General features: G+C 38.2%; 1 protein-coding gene across 1 annotated transcript in view; it reads right to left on the minus strand.

The window, feature by feature from the left end:
* Positions 1 to 26307, minus strand: part of mEFTu1 (mitochondrial translation elongation factor Tu 1) — a 235199-nt gene that overhangs the window by 170853 nt on the left and 38039 nt on the right. Inside the window, exon 2 of the mRNA XM_067103039.1 lies at positions 24089 to 24295. Within this exon, the coding sequence (XP_066959140.1) occupies positions 24089 to 24295 (207 nt within the window). The remainder of the gene's footprint in view (positions 1 to 24088; positions 24296 to 26307) is intronic.

Genomic DNA, 26307 nt, shown 5'->3' on the forward strand with positions numbered 1-26307 from the left:
GAAGGAGCAAACTGCATCTCCTTGAGGGAAACCCACTCTCTTATCAATAGCTTTTATTTCACTGATGCACTTAGCTGTAACTAAAGCAGAGAGGAAGGAGTCTTACATGTCAGATTCTGAAGAGAGGCAGAATGAAGGGGGTGAAAAGATGGGCCCGTCAGCCATTTCAGGACCACATCCAGATTCCACGAGACTCTGTTGCCCTTTTTGTTTCATCACATTGAATGACTTACCAAGTCTCTAATGTCAGAGTTCAATGAGAGATCCAGGCCTCTATGCTTGAAAACTGAGCTAAGCACTGCCCAATAACCTTTAATGTTAGAGGATAACCTTTAATGCTAGAGGAAGACAAGTTCCTGGTATTCCTCAGAAAAAGGAGAAAATCTGCAATCCGAGTTAAAGTGTTCTCAGAAGATGAGACATTGCAGTTGTGGCGCCACTGTTGAAAAACTGACCACTTGGCCTGATAGACAAGGCTAGAAGACTTTCTTCTGCACTTTGCAACAGCCTCTGCAGCTTCCTGAAAAACCCTTCGCTCTGACCAGCTTATGGACAGTTTTTCGCTCTAACCAGCTTATGGACAGTTTTTCGCTCTAACCAGCTTACGGACAGAAGCCTGTCAGGAAGTGGGGTTGTCTGAGTAGCGACACTTTTTGGGTAAGCAGTCTTGGGTAATCCACCAACAGATGTAGAAGGTTCAGGAACCACACCCTCAGGGGCCAAAATGGGGCTATGAGGGTCATGGTTGCATTGTGGTGCACCTGGTACTTGTTCAAAACCTCCTTGATCATGCTCAAAGGTGGGAAGGTGTACAGGTCTAAATTTGACCAATCTTGTAGCATGGTGTCCATGGCCATGCAAGAGGATCTGGGGCTGGTGAGCAAAACAGAGGAAGACGATGGTTCCTGGAGGTGGCAAACAGGTCTATCATCGGCTTGCCCAACAACTTCCACAGGTCTGGACATAACAGGGGATCCATAGTCCACTTGGTGGGAAGGATCTGCTTTTGACAGCCCAGGTCATCCGCCACTACATTTAACCTTCCCTGGATAAATCGAGTGGTAAGTCACTTGATTTTGGTCTGCCCACAGCAGTAATTCTCCTGCAACTTGGCAGAGAGAGAAGGAATGGGTGCCACCTTGCTTGCAAATGTAAGCTTAGGCTGTGATATTGTCAGCGTGCATGACTGTCTTGTTGCGGGCCAGGTGAGAAAAATTCTGAAGGCCTAGCTAAATTGCCTTCAGCTCTCTTATATTGGTATGTGAGCCCTGTCGTTCTGGGGTCCATGTTCCAGAGACCTCTTGATTGTTTAGTAGGGCTCCCCAGCCTATGTCTGAGGTGTCTGACTAGAAGTGTAGGTCAGGGTTCAGAGGATGAAATGGACTTCCCTTCCAACAGCCACCACTGCAGGTCCAATTTTATCGGAAACATGACTGTCTGGCTGCCTTCCTGTTCCAGTTGGCCTTCAGGTAAAACTGGAGAAGTCTCATCTGTAATTTGCCCAGTCTGACAAACATCTCTATGGAGGCCAGTCCCCATCAGGCTCATCCATTGTAGAGCTGAAACAGACGATAGGGCTAGAAAATCCTGGACTGTTTGAAGCAGCTACAGTAGATATCCTCTTGGGGGAGGGAAAGCCCAAAAAGTCCAAGAGTTCAGTATCATCCCCAGAGAAAAGATTTCTTGCAAAGGGCTCAACTGGGACTTCTGGGGATTTGTAAGAAGGCCAAGCTCCCGGGTCAGAAGAAGAATTTTGCGTGTGTGTCCTCTATGCACCTGTCTTTCGACGGGGATCGAAGATGCCAGTCCTCTAGGTAAAGACCAACGTTGATCCCCACTAAATGGAGCCATTTTGATAGAGAAACGAGGACTTGAGTGAACACTTGAGGGGTTGTTGAAAGGCCAACTTGGACCTAAGGGAATGTGAAAACATGCATCTTGCCTACCTAAGGTTACCATCCAGTTGCCCTAGTGAATGGATGCAAGTACTGATTGGCTTGTCTCCATCTTGAACTCTGCCTTCAAGACAAAGTGACGCCTTTGGTACCACAAAGAGACGATTGTAAAATCCCTCCAAGCTGGCCCTTTTCTGTATAGGGCTGAATGTCTCTCAGAGCCTACCAATTACGCTGTCAATGCGGTGGGAGAGGTGAATATGGGGGGGGGGGCTTTCCAAGAAAGGAATGACATAGGTTTCCTTCAAAACATTTATATTCCAGGCCTCTGCTCCTCTTACCCACCATTATCCCAAAACTCTAGAAGCCTGGCTCCTATAGGTGCATGAAGGACTTCTGTCTCACTTCTTCTGTACTGGCTTGGAAGAGTTCTTCTTGATGGTTCTGGAGGTGAAATGGACATTTGCATGGGACCTAAATGGTGTCTGAGATCTCCCTCCACAAAAGGGCTGTTGCTGGATGGGGAGGTGGTCCTAGCTTGAAAAGAAGAGTCCTTGGGACACCTACAAGACTGGGTCAGCAAGTCTTGTGTCATCGTCTTCTGCAAGTCTGAGGCTATCTCTTTCCCTGTGCCCTGAGGGAAGAGATGATTCTTATTCAGGGGCGAGAACATCACTACTGACTTCTGGGTCTGATTAACTCCCTTAGAAGTAAAAGAACACCAGAGCTCTTGTTTCTTCAACAGCTTAAAAGTAACGTGGGCTGAAAACTCTAGTGAACCATCCCTAATGGCTTTGTCTGCGCAGGGCAGAACTCCCAGCCAGTCCCAGGCAATATCTGAAGCAAGATCTTGATAGTCCTCAATTTTCTTGCCCAGAGCACCCATGAGCCAATCATGGATACTGAGGACTTCAAAAACTTTGAAGATGTCCTTCACTAGATGATCCGGTACTGAGGATGAAAACATGATCTTGGCCAACAAGAAAGCAGATCGATGAGAAAAGTCAATTATACCGGAGATATCCCTTGGGAGGAGGCAGCGACTCCCAAAGAAGGAGCTTCCCTGGCCACATAGGACAAGTACCTCCTGTGAACCAAACAAGGAGGAGGAAAAGTGAAAGATGCTTTAACCTGATCTCTTTTGACAGAAAGCCAGTCTCCCATCTCCTTAAATGACTTATTAGAGGAGGATGAAAGAACCATCTTAGGGAGGCGTGTCCTGTCATCCAGTTGGTTCCTCATTAAGAACATCGAGGCAGGCGAGGACAGGGCAACTGGGGCGAAAAAGGATGGAAAACTTGGCATCAAATACCACAGTAGGGCAGCATATGCTGAAGGAAAGGCAGGTTCTTGGTCAATCTCTTCTTCTGAGGAAATCTTGAGACAGGTGGTCATCATGAGCAGGCTTAGGAGGAGGAGGAGCTTTCTTCAGTTAGTCCATAATCTGGGATAACTGTCGCTTAATGGGAACCAGAGCAGGTTTGCCAGGGTCCAAAGGAGAAAGAAACAGTGCTGGAGGTCTAACAGGAGGCGGCGTAGCAGACTGTGACCTCAAAGGTGCCAAAAAGGCGATGGGTGCCCAGAAGAAGGCACTGGGCCCTAAGGAGTGGGCGCCGGGAGCTTAGAAGCCGGCATCGGGCGCTGGGGAGCCAGATGTGGGCACTCAGGTGTATAAGCTGGGTGCTCAGGTGAGAAGGTCTTTGGACTGTTCCAGGGAGACACAGGTGGGTGCTGATGGACAGGGGCAAACAGAAAGATAAATGGAGTATCTGCAAGATGGTCTTGGACTGCTCGGGGTCTGCTTGTACCGCTTAACAGGCAGAGGATCTGAATGCTGTCCAAGGTATTCAGAAGGGCGCTTAAGGGGTCGGAAAGAGTCCAGGTAACGTCTGCTCTGTTTCCTGTCCACACAACAGTTATCTGAAGAGCTGGAAGACACCTCATGGATATCCTTGGACAAGCCTTTCCAGTGGCTGTCTGCTGACACCTGGGAGTGGGCAACAGTAACGGTTGAGGGGGCAACTACCTGTGGGCAAACCCTTGGACTTTCGGTATGTCTTCTCCCAGGTTTGGGGGAACAAGACAGGGACCTCGGTCTAAGAGAACTGACAGGACGGATAACCACCTCCTCTAATTGCACTGCACTATCACTCTGCACATTCTCTGAAAACACTTTCTCCGTAATCACTTTAAGAGAAGCTCCCAAATCAGCAACACTACTAACTAATATAAAAAATTTCTTCTCAAATCTAGGCTCAAGACTGGCGATGGCATTACAATCGGAAACAAGGGAGCCTTTCTCCTCCCTTGCTGTTCAGTAAGATGGCAAGGAGTATGAGAAACAGCAGGAGTAGGAATAGAAGGGAGAGTAACAGGGCTAACCTCTAAACTAGGTTTCGGTGTAGTCTCTTAACTACGAGTGTTTTTCGGCTCTAGAGGCTGCTTTCCTTTTTCTATCTCTCTCAAACTTACCTAAATGAGACTTACGAACCTTCTACAGTTTGTTCTCCCATGAACACTCTTTACAGATCTTATCAACACTACCATCTTGCCCTACACTTTGCTCAGATCATATGAGGATATAACAATCTTTAGTTAGACTATTCCTGCAGATTAACTTGCTACAACAGCAAATACTTGAATGACTAGAATCAGATATAATTCTAAGTAATCTACTGAAAACTAACCAAAACTGCCAAAACTAAACTGCCTATAGCCTGAGTGCAACCAGAACAAAACAATTGTACTTAACCAAAGACGTGAACTACAGGAAAATCACCCCAAAAAAACCCCGATGGCAGAAACTAATTGAATCATGGCAGCCAAGTTGTTCCTGTTCTCCCCGATAGTGGGCGGGGCTGTCACCTACATAAAAACAAAATAAGTGCTACCACTAAATTCAAATAGTTGCAGCTATGTAATTACTTGGTAAGTTACTTATATGAAACAATTATTAAAAACTCACATAAAAAAGGCCCATACTAACACATAAACATTATACTTATTATTCACAACATGCATACACAACAAATAATTACTAATAAAAAATTGTTTAAATCTTATTAAAAAAAAGTCAATTTCATTTAGTAAGGCCATCAGATGCTAAAGTAAATCTCTTCATCCCAAAAATTTAAGCAGGTGAAGACCATACTTTCTTCTGTTGCTTCTAAACTGGGAGCTGCTGCAAAAATGTGCTCAACCAACCATGACCTGACAAATTGAGTGCACACTGCCAACACTAAAATATAATTAAGCCTGATCCTGAACTACAGTTCCAATTAAAACTTGTATGGCAGAGGCTAATATACCTGATTTGTTATATTTTTCATGACTGTATTGGCAAAAAGGGGTGCATCCGCATTTTTTTGCAACTTTATTGCATATGACTTAATTGGTCTTTTAATATTTGAATGAGGGACACTTTAATATATGGTATTTAAAGTGGCTTCTTTTGCTTTCCTATCCACTGCCTCATTACCAAGAATTATCACTTGAGAAAGAGCACAAAAGAAACGAACAGTTTTGTATTAACAAGAAAAGTGAAAGAACCACTCTAGAAGTTTTGGACTAAAGGATAAAAACTACTAATAACTTTAAGAGAATCTAAGGCACTCTTAGTTACGGAGTATGATAAAGTCTTTTCATTTACTATTCAAAGCAGTAAATAAAGAGGCACAGTCAGATACTTTAGCTACATATTCATTTTTATTAGTGATGGGACAAGTACTCTGAATCGGAACCGAGAGTCAAAAGTATAATTACTTTTTCAGGTATCGGAATCGGAATCATAGAACTTTAATCCAACCTCGATTCTGAAAACGATTCTTTGGAATTTGTATGTTTGAAAGTTAATTTTCGATTCCAGGTAATAATAAAAAGTTAAAATTTTGTTTGACGGCGTTAAGTATCAGTATAATCTATAGACCTTAATATATGAAGTATCACTATTTCTAGACAACAAGTTGAGAACATTTACAGAACAATGAATTTTTATTGCAATGTTAAATGGTTACGTTATGAAATGAATAGGAACCGAGTGTGTTTGATACTTGTTTAAACAGACTTCAGACTCATATAGAGTTATTAACTTGGCTGTTTTCCCGAAGAATTTGTTTTGATTAACTTTTAGCTCGTAAACCTTTGAAATTTTAAAGTGATGCATGGGGATTAGTTTTATACATACGGGATATATCTTAAGAGAAAAGTGATAATGGAAGTGACTTTACCTTCAGTTTTGAAAAATGCTTTTTGGAATTAAAGAAAAAGGAACAAGAAAAAATGGAGCTAACGTCAAACAAATGATGTGATAAAGAACATAGCAAAACTAGGAACAAAAGAATTTTACTAGACCATGAAATGGGCAAATATACTGCTTTAAAGAATATACAAAATGATGAGAATCCGTTGCAGTGATGTTGGTTTCATAAAAATGAATTTCCCATCATGGCCCTTTTTTGGCTAGAAAGTATCTGTCTGCAATCCCTCTTCTGTTGAAAGCGAAAGTTATTCATTGTCGGAGGAAATATTTACTCACCGAAAAGAAATCAATTGAAAGGTGAAACCAGAGATGCTCATGTTCTTACATTATATTTTAAGAATATTGGGACTTGAATATCAATAGCTATTTTCAAGTGATTTACTTAATCAAGTGATTTACTTAAAGAAATTGTTCTCTTTATTGTCTAAACTTTTAAGTTGAACCTTTTTTTTTTAACAAAATGGATTCAACTTCATTTCATAAGAAGTATTTTTTCATGTTATAACAAAATGATTCTTGTTCATACTGAATGTATGATTAATAAATGTACCTTGTTCATAAAGTATTTGTTTCTTAAACCAACTGCAGGGTCTGAAAATAACCATGAATTCAATGCAAGTACTGGAATTGGAAGTTTAACGGAGTAGGTTTGACAGAGTACTGTATCGAGACTCATATCAGAATTGTTAAAAATTTTGGCACTGTCCCATCACTAAATCTTATGAATTACAGCATATCAAACAACACAGTTTTCAGATTCTGAAGCATCCATAAATGGCTTTATGTGATCTTCATGAACAGCATTATACTCAAGAATCTGGATCTGACCTCTTCTTTGGGGCTATTCTTCTTTGCAAAGGTACTGAAGCAAAGGGAAATTTCAGGAATGATCCAAGAAAGGAGATGAGGTTGGTTATCTTCCTGGATGTTTTGCCTCTTAAGAGAGTCATCAATTTGCTCATTTACTATGAGATTCAGGGCCTCTGTAACACGCTTTTTTGGACTTTGCTCCTTATCAAAGCATCGGATGTAGCTGAAAGTTGACATATGTATATTTTACAACCACACAAATTTTGTCAGCATTATCAATAGCCTAAACCTGATAGTTTTAATTTTTATAGAGTAAAAATTATCTAGCCGGCGCCATGGCCAATGATTACGAGCCAAGAGTCGAAAAACATTCATTATGTAAGCAAGGTAAACACCATTTGACAAAATGTTGCCCCACCCATCCACCAGACAGAAACTCATTCACTTTGTTCCATCAGCTCTGAAACCCATAGCAGTCAAGAATGGCTAACATGATTTGGAATTGTCCCCATGGTTGAAAAACTATATTTGTCTTACGACTTGCAACTTTATGCAGTCAAGAGAAAGCCCGTGGCCATACTTACTATAGCCTGAATAGGTAATTATTCAGTTTCTAGTTTAAATCCAATGTTTATGGTCTAATTTGTATTTAGCATAACATGATTATAATACTTGTAATGTCATTCAGGATTTTGAACATTTCCATTAACTATTCACTATGCCACCAAGAGAGAGAGAAAGAGATTTTATGTAAACAGTCTTTATATAACTATTTTTGTTAAAATAAGATTTTTATCCAAAGTAAATACAAGCTTATATGTGCTAAAATCTCCAGCAGACCAACGGATCATCTGATATAACTTTTTTCTTTATCTTTAGCTTCAACATCGGCAATAACATACCCAGTTGCCATAATTTGTTAGCTTAATGAAATAACCTATCATCTAATGTTAAACTTAATTTCTGAGGAGGCCATGGCTTATTGCACAGTGAAAAAACATGACAAAGACTTTATGAATGGCGGAACGATACATAGATGTGGGTGGGATATCTGTGCTAGCGTAGTAATACTACTGTAAGCAGTAGTGCCGCAACAGTAGTAATAGCAGTAATATACATGAATTAAACATTTAGGCTAACTGCTGGGATCCTTGAGGATCATTTAGCACTTCTTACAACTACTTGAGAAATGAGTTTTTATAGCCAGAAGTTAAATTTTCTAATCCAACAATGACCATGATAGCCTTCATTGTTATCCTGAATTATAATGAGGCCAAAGTGGGTAGAGCCTCATGAAGTCATCACTCTGACGATAATTATTGGTGAAGGTTTTAAGCCAAAATACAGTACCGGCTTTTTTTTTTTTTTTAGTAAATAGGTAGATTGCCAATAAATAAAAATTGCTTGACATTGGAATAGCATTTATCAAATCAAGTTTGTCTACTATGTTTTTGAAAATTACCAACTATTCCCTACATCTTGTCAATCTGATTGTGACCTATAAAGTAGACTGTAATTTCTTAGGAAACTTATTTTGGGAGTTAGACTAATAATCGAAGTGTTTTTGTATTTATTAACATATTTTGTTGGTTTGTTCATTATGACAATTATCAGTGGAGAGGTTTCAGAGTTCATAAAGGTGTACTGCTTTGCTTGTCATTTAAATTTTTATGTCATTGTTGCCAGAGGTCTAGCCTTCGTTACGTATAGCCAATCATCCATCGAGAAAGAGGGAAGAAATGCTGTCATAAGTTACGTAACGAGTGCGTTAGAAACCTTTTCTCTGAGTAAGTTGGCCCGTCCTCAAAAAAAGTCACTTTTACATTATAAGTACCAAATTTATTCAAAGTACGTCATGCAGAATACAGTCAAAATTTATGTGTAGATATAATGTGTATTCTGAATAAACGTTATATTTATGAAATGCAGATAAAAAGTTATGGCGAAAAAAACGTGTTACAGAGGCCCTGAATCCCATAGTAGTCTAATATGAAAATGTTTAAAAGATCCTGGCCCCCCAAGTTTCTAAGTCATCAGCTTCTTTTAAAATTTCAAAGGAAGAGTTCAAGAGGATGATTTAATTCTGCACTAAACCACACACCCAACCCCTCCCTTTGAAAATTAACATAATGATCACAACGATAGGGGTTCCAACTACACTGCATCATATTTTAAGGCTAACATTCTCTACTATCAGCAACAAAAGTCAAGCAACAATTTTCATCACCTTTTGTTCATCAAATTTATATTTTTTTTTACCAAAACCTCATTATCTCACTAAATTTACCCTACAATATGAAAATACAAATGCAAGTTATATCAAATAAGTTAAATTTGCAAAACAAAAATGTTTAGATGCTCAAAAACACCATAGCTGTCCGTAGTAACTGGAATTTCTGTGGGATTCATTCACAGAGATCTGGAAGATAGAGTGGGGACTGATGGTTATGTAACTCCATATCATGACGACAATATTTAATAATTTTCATTTATGAATAACTCTTTATTGCATCATCATAAGTAGTAATGGTAATGATTTTAGTTTCAACAAATTTATGTTCTTATTTCAAAGTGTTGAAAGTCAGCCGGCAACAGTGGCAGTAAATATTGTGAGGATTAAGGTAAGTGGAACAAATCTAGTTAAATCTGCAAGTGTTTCTCTATGATGTGAGGAGCCCAAGAACTTGGGCGGAAAAACACAAATCATTCTAAGTTACTTGATGTATTGACTGTCACATGTCGGTGACTCAGACGACATGAATGAGATGCTAGCTATTTACAAAGCTACCGTCATAAAAAGTAATTCTTTATCAATGTTAAAGTAGCCTGTCAACTCAAAACTTTTTTGGCTATGTACCCATTACAAGAATTTATCACTATTTCTTATAATTAACCACCACTTACTACTGTGTGCAAGACACTGGTTTAAACAACAGAAAGTACTGACATTAACAATCCAATTGCGAAACAGCCGTTAGTAGACGTCAGTTACCGTAACTAACACGTTTATTATGTTTTACACATTACAGTTGTCAACTTGTTAAAAATTTGCTAATTTTCAATGGTGACTTCCATAAGTATGCCACTCAATTGACGGTTGTAGCTGTGGCAGAGGAAACGAATAATGTGCTGGCCACAAAACATTTTGAAAGATGCAAAAGCAACATCCAATACTGGGGAAATCACACCTTTACTCCATTTAAAAATGAAGTAAGTTGCATGTTTAAACTGTACTTTGATAATTTACATACAAAATGATTCTGCGAAATGCATTTCAATTAGCAACTAATGGCTGTGATGATGTCAGTAAAATGCAATCAGATGATGATTTTACGAATGTAAACACTAGCAGAATGCAAATGGCGAGTGTTTGCAATGTTCATAAATCATGATATGATAATAATAAGACAACAATGCATGAGGTACAATTGCATACAGTATATAAAACAATGAAGTATAATTGCATACAGTATGTAAAACAACAATTTTACTAAAATAATTATTATTCTTAATACAACTGTATTATTTGACTATGCAAATGGATATCTGTAGGTGTAACAACCTAACTGGGCCATTAGTCTCTCTCTCTCTCTCTCTCTCTAACACGTGTAGGTTTAAAGAAATAAAAGCAGCAGATTTCAGATTTCTGCTGAAAATGAAAACCATAAAAGCCTGAATTGCTGAAAACCAATAAAGAGTGCGAGATCAGAATCTGACAGTGCGTTTGTAGAGACGTTTACGCTCTGACGTAGCAAAGGTGTAAGCATTTCCAGAGAGATGCTTACGGTGCAGGCCAGATTTTTGCTAAGGAACTACTATGAGATTCACAGCCGGTGTCCCGGTAATTTTCCGGAATAAAATTTTATCAACGTACCTGACAAAGATGACACTTTGTCACAAGGTATCTTACATCCCTACCTTAATTTTTACTGTATTCTGTATTACGAAAGTGGCCTAATTCTTGTAATTATAAGAGTAACACTGACTTCTTGTAGACATCTCCAGGAAACTCAGAGGAATATCTTTCGAAGATATAATGATGTACCTTATGACGTCATTAACTTGCCTCCTTCTCCATGGATAATTGGCTATTCGTGAAAAAATCTCAACCTCTGGCAACAATGAAATACAACCAATACTCCTTGTTTACACTTTGTAGTAGTAGTAGTAGTAGTATACAGGATTTATGCCATGAGGTCGAGTGCTAGAGTCCTTGAAGAAAAAAGCCTACCAACAATCGAACTACCATGCCAGTAATATTCTGTGGAATATGAAAACAACTTTCATTATAGCGATCACATGAAATGACATGCCCTTTTTTTTTTTTTTTTGGCAAAGCAAGTTTTATGTTGTTCCACAAGTTATATTTCACTAAGAAATCAACAACTATTGCTTTATAGAGCATATATAATTATCTTTCTGCACCTTATGGAAGTCAACAAATGACGAAAACTTGGTAGCCTTGGATGTCCGGGTGTACTTCTTACCCAAAAAAGGGCCCTATTACTCATTTACCTGTTCAAGCTTACATAGGGTTTGCCACGGGCCTCCTCACTTCTAAACAACTGTGCAAGTCGAATCACAAAAGCTGTCCTGCAACCATGGGGACAATGACTTATTATAGCCGCCATTCTTGAAGCCTTGACAAGGTACGAATATTCATTCAGAATTTCAGACAGCTGTTTGTCGTCATCACCTTGTGGGAGGAGTCGGGATGTCATATGTTTCTGTTTGTCGTCATTACCCCGTGGGAGGAGTCGGGACGTCATATGTTTAAGTCACATATAACTTTGAACCCATATATTAGAGTGTTCTGCCACTGGCTTTGGCTGCTTTATTTTACTCTTATGAATATACTTTTTTCTAATATAAGTAATAAAGAATGCTGCCGAAAATTAGGTAGGGATGTAAAGTATACTATGGCCAAGTAATATCTTTGTTAAATGAACAGAAAAAAAGTTATTCCGGAAAAACAACGAGACAAAGGCTCTGAATCTCGTAGTAAACCTAACGAATGACAGTGACTATTCATGAGCTTTGTTCTGCTTTTGATAACACAGCACTATACAGGCAGTCCCTAGTTAGCCCTTTAACACCCACTGGACGTATTTTACATCGACAAAAGTTGTCTGTCGGGTGCCAAGTGGACGTAAAATACATCGACTACAAAAAGTTTTTTTAAATATTCACGGAAAAATACTTATAGGCCTCGTTTGCGAAAATTTTAAATTACGCCTTGAGGGATGCTGGGAGTTCACAGATCACGCTGTTGTTTTGTTTACAAGCGTGACCCAGCTGCGCATGCGTGAATTTCTTTCTTCTCGCACAACAAGCATCAGTGATGCATTGTCAGAGAACGATTTCTTGACACATTCCTGTTTTGCCAAACTTGTGCAAGTGTTAGCGTGTTTGTGACGCAATAGGATGTACGGAGAGATGTCCCAATGTCGTCAGGACTCTGAAAGGCGCATATTGCCTGTCAGTAGTGGGCGTGTGAGACGTGTTTTAAACTTGGATGCTGGAGAGGGACCCAGCACCCAAGGTGATCCATCTTTTGAACGCCGTGTTGTACGGCCACACGTCCGTGGGCCCCAAGGGCCGTACCCTGTGCCTTTTACGACCCCTAGGAAACATCGGGGTGTCCTGAGAGACACTCGTAAACATTTGGGAGGCCTCCAACAAAAGGACATTGACGAATACTTGTTGGAGCTCGATCGAGAGCAGGTGGAAAGTCCTCATTTTGATGGCAGTTGGTCATCTAGTGACGAGGACATCATGCCCGATGTCAGTGATGACGAATATTTTCCCCCAATGTCCGTACGAGAGCCAGAGCATGAAAGTGAACTCGAGTTCAGTGGTTTCAGTGCTTATGAGGGAGAGTCTGAGGAGGAGGCGGCACAGATTGTGGCTGGTGGGGACGAGTCAGAAAGTGATGGTGAAAGTTTGGGGGGGGGCAGCCTAGGTGAAAGCTGTTTGTCCGAAAGTGATGAGGGGTGGTTGGAGGACCCCACCCCACCTAACATGCACCCATTCATGGCAGTACCTGGACTGACCGTCCCTGTGCCTCTCACTGCACTGGGGTTCATTCAGCTCTTCCTTACATGGGAATTGCTGGAATACCTCGTTGCAGAGATGGCGGATTACGCTCGGTACTGCCGTGAGGAACTGCAGACGACGTTGTCGTATCGATGGTGGGGCTGCAACCTCACGGACATGGCACATTTTTTGGGGCTCCACATTTTTTTTTGGGAATGATGCCTGCTGCCGACGTCAGGAAATATTGGAGGCGGAATTTTTTTTAAGTATGCCCAATGTGCCCGGCATTATGCCCCGTGATAGTTTCCTGGCGTTGGACAGGTATTTCAACGCCTTCAACCGAAGGGCCATACCCCGGAATAACCCAGATCGCCTCACCTTAGTCCGCCCAGTGTTGGACTACATTCGTGAACGGTGCCAGTTTCTCGTGGTTCCTTCCAAGAACCTTTCTTTCGATGAGGGGATGATGCCATACAAAGGACGTCTAAGCATAAAAGTGTACAACCCCAAGAAGCCAAAGAAATATGGTGTGAAGTTATTTTTTATTACGGAATCCAACACTGGATACGTCATTGGCTTCTCTGTGTATTCCGGGGTCTTCTCCACGCTGCGTGACACGGTCTTCGGTCTTGTGGATCGTTTCTGTAACCAGGGATACCACCTGTTTATGGATATTTATTATAACTCGGTATTCCTGGCCCAGGAACTGTATGAAGCAGGTGTGCACGTCAGTGGTACCCTTCGGTTGGTGCGTGGGGCCCCAAATGTCCTCAAGAGGTTCACTAGCCACCTGCAACATCTGGCAAGAGGAGAGACAGAGTGGCGGCGGAAGGAAGATGTCTTCATCATCTGTTGGAAGGGGGTCCGACTCGTGCCCATGATTACGACCAGTCATGAGCCCATCCAAGAAGAGGTCGTTCAGCAGAAGAAGACACGTCGGCAGGGCCGAGTTACGTATGAGGAGTTTCGTGTCCAACGGCCTACTGTCATCGGGCACTACAATAGGCACATGGGAGGAGTTGATCTCTTTGAGCAACTCATCCAGTATTATCCCTTCGCCAGGAGAACCAGGAGGTGGACACAGAAGCTCCTCAAATACCTCCTTCAATTGGCCCTCCAGAATGCCTACTTCCTCTACTGCGGGTACAATTCCGACACCCGGAGGTTGTCCCACATCCAGTTTCTCGAGGTGGCCAGGAATGCCTTCATAAACTTCAATCCTGAGGAGTGGCCTTCCAACACCAACCCCCTGCCCCGAGCTCCAGATCTGCCCCGAGAGGATAAGGCAGATGTCACTAGGAGGGCCAACCTTGGTCGTCCTGCTCCTGCTGACGCCGCCCTTGATGATGCCGCCCTCCCTGACATTCCAGTGTCCCGTCAGGTAGTGGACCCTGTGTGTCGACTGCAGGCAGGGGATCACACACTGGAGCCCCTAGAAGGGCGTAAGCAGAAATGGTGCCGGGTGTGCCATATGAATGGCAGAAGAAGAGACACTCTGCAAGGTAGCACTTTGCAGGATTGGGAAGCGTGACCGCAAATACCACACTGCGGTTATATATTGGAGTGCGCCTACCGGAGGGACACTGGAGGGCGCAGCGGACCACCGAAGGGCGGCCCATCTGCAGTAAGGGACCGCGTCTCCCTCCTTCACCTGTACCTCATCATGTCTAGAGGAAAAAAATGCAAGACTCTTCAATGGAGGAGGGAGAAAATAAGAATAGAACGAAGAGTCAGGATTACGAGTGAGTATTCTGCATTGATTTTATATTTTGTTTTATATTTATTACAAGTTTTTATGTGTGTATTTATTGGTGTTTTGTATATTATTTCGTTTTATGCAAAAAAAAAAACTTTTTTCACCTGCATTCCTTTTATTTATGTATTCATACCAAATTAATAAAATATATATATATTATATATACAGTATATGTGTGTGTGTATGTATGAATGTGTATATATATATATAATATATATATATATATATATATATATATATATATATATATATATATATATATATATATAGATATAGCAAATAATCTTACATTCTAGTGATATTCAATCATTTACCTTTATTTTGCAACAAACAAGAAGTCTCTAGCACAATATTTCAATTTATGGTGAATTTTTGAAAAAACTTTTTCCTTAAGTCTGCATGCGCTAACTGCTGAAAATCTCAGAAATTCTTTAGTCACTTTGTCGTAATTTTTGCACCATTTTCTATTAGCTGTTACATAAAGTTTTATATATAAGAATGTGTGCAATTTCATGTAGAATACAACAAAAAATAACTTCTGGTTGTAGCTTTTATCAATTTTGAAATATTTTCCTACAAATCACGATAAGTGCCAAAATTTCAACCTTCGGTCAACTTTGACTTGACTGAAATGATTGAAAAATGGAATTGTAAGCTAAAACTCTTACATTCTAGTAATATTCAATCATTTACCTCCATTTTGCAACAAACGAGAAGTCTCTAGCACAATATTTCAATTTATGGTGAATTTTTGAAAAAAACTTTTTCCTTACGTCCGCGCGCGCTAACTCTGCTGAAAATCTCAATTTCTTTAGTCACTTTGACGTAATTTTTGCACCATTTTCTATTAGTCGTTACATAAAGTTTTATATATGAAATGTGTGCAATTTCATGTAGAATACAACAAAAAATAACTCATGATTGTAGCTTTTATCAGTTTTAAAATATTTTCATATAAATCACGATAAGTGCCAAAATTTCAACCTTCGGTCAAATTTGACTCTACCGAAATGGTTGAAAAATGCAATTGTAAGCTAAAATTCTTACATTCTAGTAATATTCAATCATTTACCTTCATTTTGCCACAAACGAGAAGTCTCTAGCACAATATTTCCATTTATGGTGAATTTTTGAAAAAAACTTTTCCTTACGTCCGCGCGCGCTAACTCTGCTGAAAATCTCAGAAATTCTTTAGTCACTTTGTTGTAATTTCTGCACCGTTTTCTATTAGCCGTTACATAAAGTTTTATACATGAAAAAATGTGCGCAATTTCATGTAGAATACAACAAAACATAAATCACGATAAATAGAAAAAATTCGACCTTCGGTCAATTTTAACTCGACTGAAATGGTCGAAAACTGCAATTGTAAGCTAAAACGCTTACATTCTAGTAATATTCAATCATTTACCTTCATTTTGCAACAAACGGGAAGTCTCTAGCACAATATTTCAATTTATGGTGAATTTTTGAAAATTATTTTTACGCCCACTCGTTACGAACTCATTCATCATTTTGTGATAATATTTTCTCTGTGTTGCTTTGATCGTTTTACAATTTGTTATATACCAAAATCATCGCAATTTAGTGTACAATACAAAGAAAAAAAAATAATTCATTAACTTTAACTCTTTTGCTCACAGCGCGATTTGTATACAATATATGAAATTTTTTTTGTGCTGTCATATATTCCAATATTTATACATGATATTTTTTTCATTTCTGATGGTTGCATACTAAACTTCAGGCAATGACAAAAAAAGGAGCCAAAAATGAACTCTTAATCTTAAAAACTAAGCGTGCTGTGATTTTTTTAAAAAACTTTCTTTCCGCTTCGGCGCTAACTCTCAAACCCTGCTGGCATACAGGAGACACTTTTGTAAATAGACACTCGGCATTTAAGGGTTAAGCATTCTGAAAAAGGTTAGACTTTTTTTTTTCTAGGCTGTTTGGACCTAAGCATCCATTGCCATCAGGCCGAGGTTTACTTGCAAGTTCACCGAATCTGGTATTGAAAATTTGCAGAACTACTGTGCAGACCATAGTAAATGTTAGGCAAATTAAATTCCACATTTTTATAAAAGTTATTATATATTAGGGTAAAATATCTGGCCATGACGAGGTAGCATTTCTGCCGATGGCGTATGACCTGGGGCTGGAGAACAGAACAGAAGAAGTCGATGATTTCTTGATGTTGTGAACAGGTCTAGGCCCGGTTTTCCCTACAGCTTCCACAGGTCGATACTTGTGGATCCAGGGTCCATTCTGTGGGGAGGACCAGTTTACCACGGCTTAGTTCGTCTGCCAGCATGTTCAACTTCCCTTGTATGAACTGAATGACAATCTTGGTATGATTCTGCTCTGCCCAAGGAGTGAGTCCCGCCCTGCTTCTTGATGTAAGATAGAGCTTTGGTGTTGTACGAGTGGACCACCGTCATGTTGAAAGTCACAGTCGAGAGGGATTGTAGGCCTTCAATTCCCTGAAGTTGATATGAAGCTTCTTCTGTTCCAGGGACCATTCCCGGAAACTTCCATGTTCCCCAGAAGGGCTCCCCAACCTAGATCAGATGCATCTGAGTAAATGTCTAGGTCAGGGCTCAGAGGAAGGAATGGCTTTCCCTCCGAAAGTCTTCCTTTGGATAGCCACCATCACAGGTCCGTCTTGATCTCCAGAGTTATAGGAAACACAAATGAGTACGGATGAGTTCTGTCCCAGCTGGCTTTCACGAAGAATTGCAGAGCTCTCATATGGAGTCTTCCTAACCTGACGAACTGCTCAACTGAAGCAAAAGTCCCTAGAAGGCTCATCCACTGGTTGGCCGAACAAGACGGGAGAGAGAGAGAAATCTGTGTACCATCTGACGGCAGGACTCGACTCTCTTGGGGGACAGAAAAACCCGAAATCTCCGAGAGTTGATCGTCATCCCCAAATAAAGAATCTCCTGAGTTGGTGTCAGCTGGTACCTTTTGAAGGTTGAAAAGTAATCCTAGATCTTGAGCGAGGAGAAGGGTCTTCTGTAGGTTGTCTGTGCACTTCTCCTTCGATGGGAAACTAAGAAGCTAGTTGTCCAGATACAAAGAGATGTTTATGCCCATAAGGCGGAGCCACTTATGAGAAGAGCAAGAACTCGAGAAAAAATTTGAGCTGTAGAAAGGCCGAAGCACACAGCTCAAAACTGAAAAACTCTGTCCTGGAAGACAAACCTGAGTTACTTCCTGGAGTCCGGATGGAAGGGGACATGGAAGTATGTGCCCTGCATGTCAATGGTGAACATCCAACCGCTGTGGTGTGTCTATCAGATACAAAGAAGGATAGACCATATATACCCCTTTAAAGTGGTATAGATATTGTCAGTATGCTGCTAATAGTTTAATTTTGATAATTACTTAATTTTTTTGTTTTAAATTTCTGTTTAAATGTTGTATTCAGGTATTCAGAATTAGCTTGTTTTTCCTCCTCACCGGTGGTTCGCTTGTTAAGCATATTATTTAATTGTTTTTCTTTACATGGTCCGTGGGTGTGTGTATGGCCCCCTCCCACTCTCCCCGTAGGGCAGAGGGGCTTGTGGAAGCTCCTGTTGGAGAATATAGGCAGTCTGTTTCTGGATCTTCAACAGGAGTGCTGAACTTGCCTATCTTTCCTGCTACTTTTTGATTATTACCTTCTTGCTGGTTGGCAACCTGAGTACCTTTGGATCCACTTTGCCCTGCAGTTACAAGGATTTAACTGCCTTTATGATTCAGCACCACTGATCCAGTATCACTGTTGGTGGGACCTCTCTTGTCCACGGTAAAATATTTATCTATTGATTATTAACGTGTGATCACGGCCTCTAGTCCACAGCTGACATATTAGGTGCACCCATTATTTGTCTACTATCTACCTCTGGCCGAGTGGATCCTGTGATACCCCGCCACCGGGAGATTCTCCTCTGACATTTGGGAGGAATAAATTAACCACGGAGGAGTTATTAGTGTATTGAAATTAGTGTTTATCATGGTAGGGTATTCTGTCTTTTGATTTTTCTCCTCCTTTCTGGACCCCCTTCCTTTTTTTGGTATAAGTGTGTTGAGGTCTGTCGTTAATTGTGTAAGTGTGGTTAATAGTTAAGGGTGTTTGGTTTTCATTTAATTTTTGTATCATTGAGGTTCAGGTGTTACTTCTGTCTGCAACTTGTGTATTAAATTTAATAATTATTAGCAGTGTTTATTTTGCCCCCTGAATTGGTCTTGCACACAGTTTAATTAGTGGTACGATTCCACCCCTTGTGGACTTCGTATCTTGTTTGTGAATACATTATTTAGGTATTGAAAGTATTTATAGTGTAGTGGAGAAGCGTCCATTACAATATGTTGACGATATTTTAGCTGTTTTGCCTGCTGGTACTGACGTAAATGATTTACTCTCTAATTCCAATAACCAGGTACCATCCATTAAGTTTACTTTAAAATTAGAAAAAAGACAATTGTCTCCCTTTCTTAGATGTTTTAATAGAGAACCATTTCAATGCAAATTCAGTATTTATAGGAAACCAACCAACAATATAACGTATGTCCATTTTTATTCAGGCCATCACCTTTACATCAAAATATCAATTTTTTCTTGTGTGTTTTTACGAGCTTTGTGCATTGTCAGTCACCAGTATTTGGATCAAGAAATTGAATACATAAGAAAAATAGGGACAGATTTCTGTTATCCTTCACATATACTTGATATTTGTTATAATAAAGCCAACAAAAAGTTTTATAGTGAAAATAACATGGAGAAAGAAACCCTAAGAATATTCTTAGCTTGCCTTATTTTAGTGGTTTTGAAAACAAAATCAGTTAAAATCTTTTAATGTCAACCTCGTTTTTTCCTATAACACAATAAAAGGAATGTTAATAAAACCCTAAAGAAAACAACATCATAATATATAAAATTCCATGTTTGGACTGTCCCTCTTTTTATATTGGCTAATCTAGCAAAAATTTAGATCTACGTATTAAGCAACATAAGTATTCATTCAAAACTGGACAAACATCAAATGCTATATTCATTCATTTAAATGAAAACTCTCACAGGATAAATTGGATTGAAAGTTCAGTGATTGCCAGATCATAAGATTTCTCTTCAAGAAATCTTTTGGAGTCCGCTGTAATCCAGCTTACTTCCAACTGTAAATTTAACCTTAGCCCTGGCATGTATTATTTGGACCCCTATATTAGAAGAATGTTCAAGAATGGCCTAAAAGATAAAATCACTGACTTAATTACAAATTCACATGTTTAATATAATTCTTTATTTGTAAAAATGTTCAAAAATTGTTATTGTTTACAAAAAAGATTATTATTTTGTTGTACTACTATTTTTTGGTGGTCAGTCACCACCTTGTATAATCTTTTAATTGTCCTGTCCCTGCTTCTGAACAATTGATCCTAATCCTTTGTAAAACCTCTTAAATATTTAACCCTGTTTTGGCAGTTCTACTGATTCTTCAACTGTGTTGGATTCCTGGTACAAATTTTTCCTTTGTAATCCCCATCTGTCATTTATATGAGTTTCCTTTGTAAACTTACTTTTATATTTCTTCAGTCTGCTAAGTAAAGGACGACAGAGTCGAAATATGTATGTATGTATACATATATATTATTATGAGATTTATGTGTATATTTTGATTTGATGTCTATGATTTTGGGATGTCTTTATTTCTTACAGATGACTCTTGTGTTCTGTATTTTGATATAATTTTCAGCTATTTCATATGTTTTGAGTTGGCTTTGTAAAGTATAATCATTCATGTTTGTAACACACTATGTTCGTGGAAATTTAAATGCTGTAGAGAAAGAGAGAGATTTTGAATCATTATTAGATCGCCACAGCCTGTATTGACACAAGTGTTTGGGGGAAGTCGTATTCGAAGAGGCCACTTTGCTTATCCTGATGAGATGACAGTTATCGGCCAAATGCTTGTTACACATTTGTTCTGTGTGCCTATTCTGCAGTTATTATCTTTACCTATGCCTTATTATGTTTTCATAATCTGAGTAGAAAAGAATGAGGAAGTGAGAGAGATGAAGTTGACACACTGACAGCTGAGCGAGTTTGGTCGCAAAATACTTTTTCTATTTACCCAGATGCTTAACCCAGGACACGAAATGTCAGTCTTGAGATAAGGTGCTTGAAGCTCCAGTCCTGTATGTATACCATACATGTATACCTGTATGTATACTTTATGTATCATGTATACTGAGAGGTGGAAGGAGAAATGCGTTATTCAAAGACTGAAGGGACTAGTTAGTAACCCTTTAGGACTCACCATATATATACAAGGGAAATCAGAGAGAGTTAGGAGTTGCCTTGGGGAATTCAAAGACAGCAGTTGTGTGTGTGTGTCTCTCTCTCTCTCTGGTACAGTATTGTCTAAAGGGTATATATATATATATATATATATATATATATATATATATATATATATATATATATATATATATATATATATATATATATATATATATATATATATATATATATATATATATATATATATATATTATTGTGTCTAAAGGGTATATATATATAAAGCTGGTTATCCTCCTTCCACAAAAGCATAAGTTTTGTCAAATTCACCCACAAAGTGTTTACATTTTGTAAGAATGATCTAAGGTATTTAGATTGTGCAAGCGTTGTGAAAATGTGTTTTATTATTTTCTGTTGAAGGTAAGATTCTTACTTAATATGTTTTGTTAAATTTACCCTAGAAAAAGAAAACGAAAATCAGCTTTCTTTTTTAGACGTCCTAGTTCTTAGACAAAATAATATTTTTAACACCACGATTTTTAGAAACAGAACATTTACGGGCTTGGGGTCAAATTTTTATAGTTTTTGTTCATTTAACTTTTAAAATTAATTCTGTTTTTACTCTCCTCCACAGGGCTCTAACGCTAACCTCTGATTGGTGCCTATTCCAGGATGAGATCGTCTTTTTATCTAAATATTTTAAGGAAAACTGCTTCCCGTCTGAACTGGTCTTTAAGATACTCCATGCGCTTTCTAGACAAATACTTCTCCCTCAAACCTACAATTTACAGTGTTCCTAAATTGAATTTTTATGCCAAATTTCCGTTTTTATTTGATACTTTTAGAAAAAACTTTTCGCAACAGATCCAAAGTAAGTTTGGAGCCATTAAGGTCCACCCAATACCTGTCAATCATCTCACCATCGGGTCTTTATTTAAGTACAAAGATCGTTTATGACCTTATATGTCCTCCGGGTGTGTGTATAACTATACGTGTCCTAAATGTAATTTAGGAACTTATATTGGATCCACCAGGAGGCTTCTGAAGGTACGCATAGACTCTCAGCTCAGTGGTCTGGTAAAACTAGGTACACTTTTTTCTTCTTCATCGTGGAGTAAGCTATAGGACAGGCAGTTAAATTACAAACCCAGTTTTCGAATATCAGAAATCACTCTAGAATGTGTAAAACTTCAATTGAAAATAAGGATTTTTCTGTTTTAGGGCGAGCTTCTAGCAGCCATGAATTGGCCATTTTGGAATCATTAATGATTAAACGACTCGTCCCCTTGTTAAACAGCCAAACCTCTGCTGGCACACTGTACCTCTCTTAGTCTTTTGTTTTCACTTTAGTTTTAACATTGCCACTGAATAGGTTGGTCCAGATCTGCTTGCTTTTTATTATTTTTTTCATATTGTATATATATATTTTTTGAGAGATTGTGTTTTGTTTTTTATGTTGTCCTTTTTAATTGTCCCTTCTACTTTTAATTTTTTTTTAATTGTAATCCACTGTGCAATCCTAAGTTTTTTTTACATCTAAATTTATAGCCTTTTTGTAATTTATGTTATTTATTTTGTACAGCCCTTGAAAATGTAATGAAGCCATTACGAAACATAGGGAATAAATTGACCCTTTTTAAAACAAGTCTTTACGTCCGCCTCCCCATTGAGATATGTGTGTGTGTGTGTGTGTGTATATATATATAGTCTCGGTGTGTATATATATATATATATATATATATATATATATATATCTATAGCATAACAGAATATATAAAGGGCACCATTATTACAATATATTTATTATGCCGATATATATATATCTATATATATATATATATAGTCTTTTACAATACGATTATGCAATTGCTATAGTCGCATTTTCAAGGCTGCAATGATTAAAAAAAACTTCTTACAAAAATCACATTAAAACATCGATGTATAAATTATAAAACAAAATAAAAACGGAGGAAATAGGCACAGGACATACCTAAACCGTAGCAGTAACAAGACTAAAACAAAAGAACACAGGAAGAGCAAGAAAGGACGAGAGAAGAAAACATAACTGATATTAATTATAAAGATTTTTCTATAATAGGACAAGCCCAAAATGAAAATGACCTCCATATATTAGAATCTATTATTATAAAGAAGACGGTCCCAACACTAAATACGCAAACAACGTCTGTTCAATTGTTCATTGCTTAACCTTTTGTTTATGTTTTCTTCTCTCATCCTTTCTTGCTCTTCCTGTGTTCTTTTGTTTTAGTCTTGTTACTGCTACGGTTTAGGTATGTCCTGTGCCTATTTCCTCCGTTTTTATTTTGTTTTATAATTTATACATCGATGTTTTAATGTGATTTTTTGTAAGAAGTTTTTTTAATCATTGCAGCCTTGAAAATGCGACTATAGCAATTGTCGTGAAACGTTGGCATAATAAATGTATTGTAATAATGGTGCCCTTTCCCTTCGCCTTTGAGACTGTATCCTGAGTTGAGACTCACCCTACTTGATATATATATATATATATATATATATATATATATATATATATATATATATATATATATATATATATATATATATATATCTATATACATACATATATATATATATATATATATATATATATATATATATATATATATATATATATATATATATATATATATATATATATATATACACACACACACACACACACACTATATGTGTTAAAATTATAGTCTGACTGTAAACCTTAAAACTCAACAAGTATCCAGCCCTATGACAATATGGTGACTCTGTCATTGTCATTAACAACCACAATTCAAGAGTAGACGAGATGTCCTTGGTGTGAAATTCCTTGAACAGTATAGTTGTGCAAGGCAAAAAAGTAAAGAATGACTGGAAAACCTGAAACTCACTCAAGCTACCTGCAAATGACAAAGCAGAAAAGAGACAGCCTACTGACCCAACAAAGTATAACCGTAAAATTGTTTGTTGCATTAGTCAAGTTATAGCAAAGGGAATGTTTGGTAAGTTTTATTGAAATAAACCAGATTTAAACTAACCTTTTGTAATGGCTGCTGTTAAAGTTGTCTTCCCATGGTCGACATGGCCAATTGTTCCAATATTGCAGTGGGGCTTGTCTCTCTGATAAACCTTTTTTTCAGCATAATTTCGTGTTGGCACTATCAATGCTGGAAAAGCCTGGGAACGTGCAATATTTACTAGACTCCCTGAACGACACTGGTGACTCTTCAGACTGTGAAATAAACCTGCAAGACACCAAAGAAAAACCTCAAAGAAAAAAATTTTAATACAAATAAACACCCCCCAAATTTTTATGGAACAATGTGGTTTTTTCATAGGTATACAAACCAGAGATACAGTACTGTATTTGCAAACCTGGAGGAACTAAACTTGTATAAAAAAGTGAAGGATCACATCATTAAGCAAAAACCTATAGCTGTCCTGAAGGATTGCAAAGATTCACAGCTCCACTCCCAGTTACTCCCTCCCTCACTCCTCTCTACCTGCACTTTCAGAATGGACTAAAGGACCAAGCAAACTCACTATCCTACTAGAGGCTGGGCTTCATGTCTGAATTACTGAAGAGCAAGCTTCTTCAAGATACCAGAAACAACGACTTTTCTCAACCCTACAGGTTTGGAATAAGTTACCTTTAAGCACCAAGGTTTAAAGGAAGTGCAGGCAGAGAGAATCCTGGAATCTGAGACCCTGATTCACCACAATCTTAAAATACCCTAGAGAAGCTTAGTGGAAATAAAAAAAAAAAAAAAATAGGTAGCAATACAACATGTACAGGAAATATATACTTTCTATGGTCTATTTAGCTGATGCTTTCTATGGTCTATTTAGCCCAACACCAAACAGTTCTGGAGCGAGAGGCAACTCTTAAGTGAATCTTATTTCAAGAAAAAGTGAGACAAACCTCACTCTCCTTTGGAGAACCAAGTTAGCCAGCAGATGGAGCTTAGGAGTGTCTAGGACGACAAAACCCAACCCCTTGATATCCATAAACTCCCTAAATGCCATCTCATTACTAGATGAGAAGCCTGACATGGCACAGACCATTAGTGCGATAACCATAGGTCAAACTACAAATTGGCCTGGAGGAATGTCACAGCAACATTCTTCAATTTCTACAGCGGTGGAAGTGAACCATACTGATGCAGCCTATAAATTGGGAGATCAATAGTTATCCCACAGGCTGTTTCAGTTAGTGCCAAAGGAATCACCTCCAGTACATTATTATTATTATATATATTGAAATTAACCAGACCACTGAGCTGATTAACAGCTCTCACAGGGCTGGCCCAATGGATTAAAATGAAATGGAGTACCAGGTCTAGGCCACAGGCCAAGCACTGGGACTAAATGATGAAAGAAAATGAAATTTTAAAAATAATATGCAAAATGCATATGCTTCCATAGTGGAACTCCAACACACATTAAATACATTTACTCGCATTTCCATCTGCACAAAAGAAAAAAAAAAAGTGATGATAAAAATCAGAATAAGTTGATTTAAACATTTTTTATTTATTAAACGCATCATAAGTTTTTTATGTTCATAAATTACTTTTTATATTTTATCAATTAATTTACGCCTCCTCATGAATATTAAAACTGACAATTGCAAATGTTGTAGATTCTGATAAAATTTCACTGATCAATCTATTTCCAAAACTTAATAAACAATGTTGGTTATATTTTGGACATTCACATAACACACACTTGATTGCCATTATCACTTTACACTCGAGCATTCGGGAGTAGGGTTACGTGGGCTCTTCATTAAGTGTCCATGTGTCACACGAGTATGGCCTATTTCAGAGACGTATTAGAATTACTTGCATTTCTCTCTCTCTCTTTGGTGTGATGAACTCCATTTTTTAACACCATGTTTTACTTGTTTTAATTTATTATTTTCAGTTTCTTCATTCCATGTATTTAGCTAATATTTTATACATACTTATTTTTGTGTGTGTTACATAATCATGAACAGGTTGTATAAATTATAAATTACTATATTATCGTTTTTTATTCAAATTTTAAAACCTGATATTTTCAAGTCAGCGTTGTTTACAGGTATACTGTCATAAACTACTATGTTATGTACACGTATGGCCATCTCTAAATTTCCTACTTCCTGTCGTAATGTTCATGCTAAGGTAAATTTACTTATTGTTGACACAATTTTGTTGACATGTTGTAAACATAATATCACTGGTTCATATTCTTTTAATGACCGTTGTACTTCTCC

The sequence above is a fragment of the Macrobrachium rosenbergii genome, chromosome 4 (assembly GCF_040412425.1).
Source record: "Macrobrachium rosenbergii isolate ZJJX-2024 chromosome 4, ASM4041242v1, whole genome shotgun sequence".
NCBI classification, from domain to species: Eukaryota; Metazoa; Arthropoda; class Malacostraca; order Decapoda; family Palaemonidae; genus Macrobrachium; species Macrobrachium rosenbergii.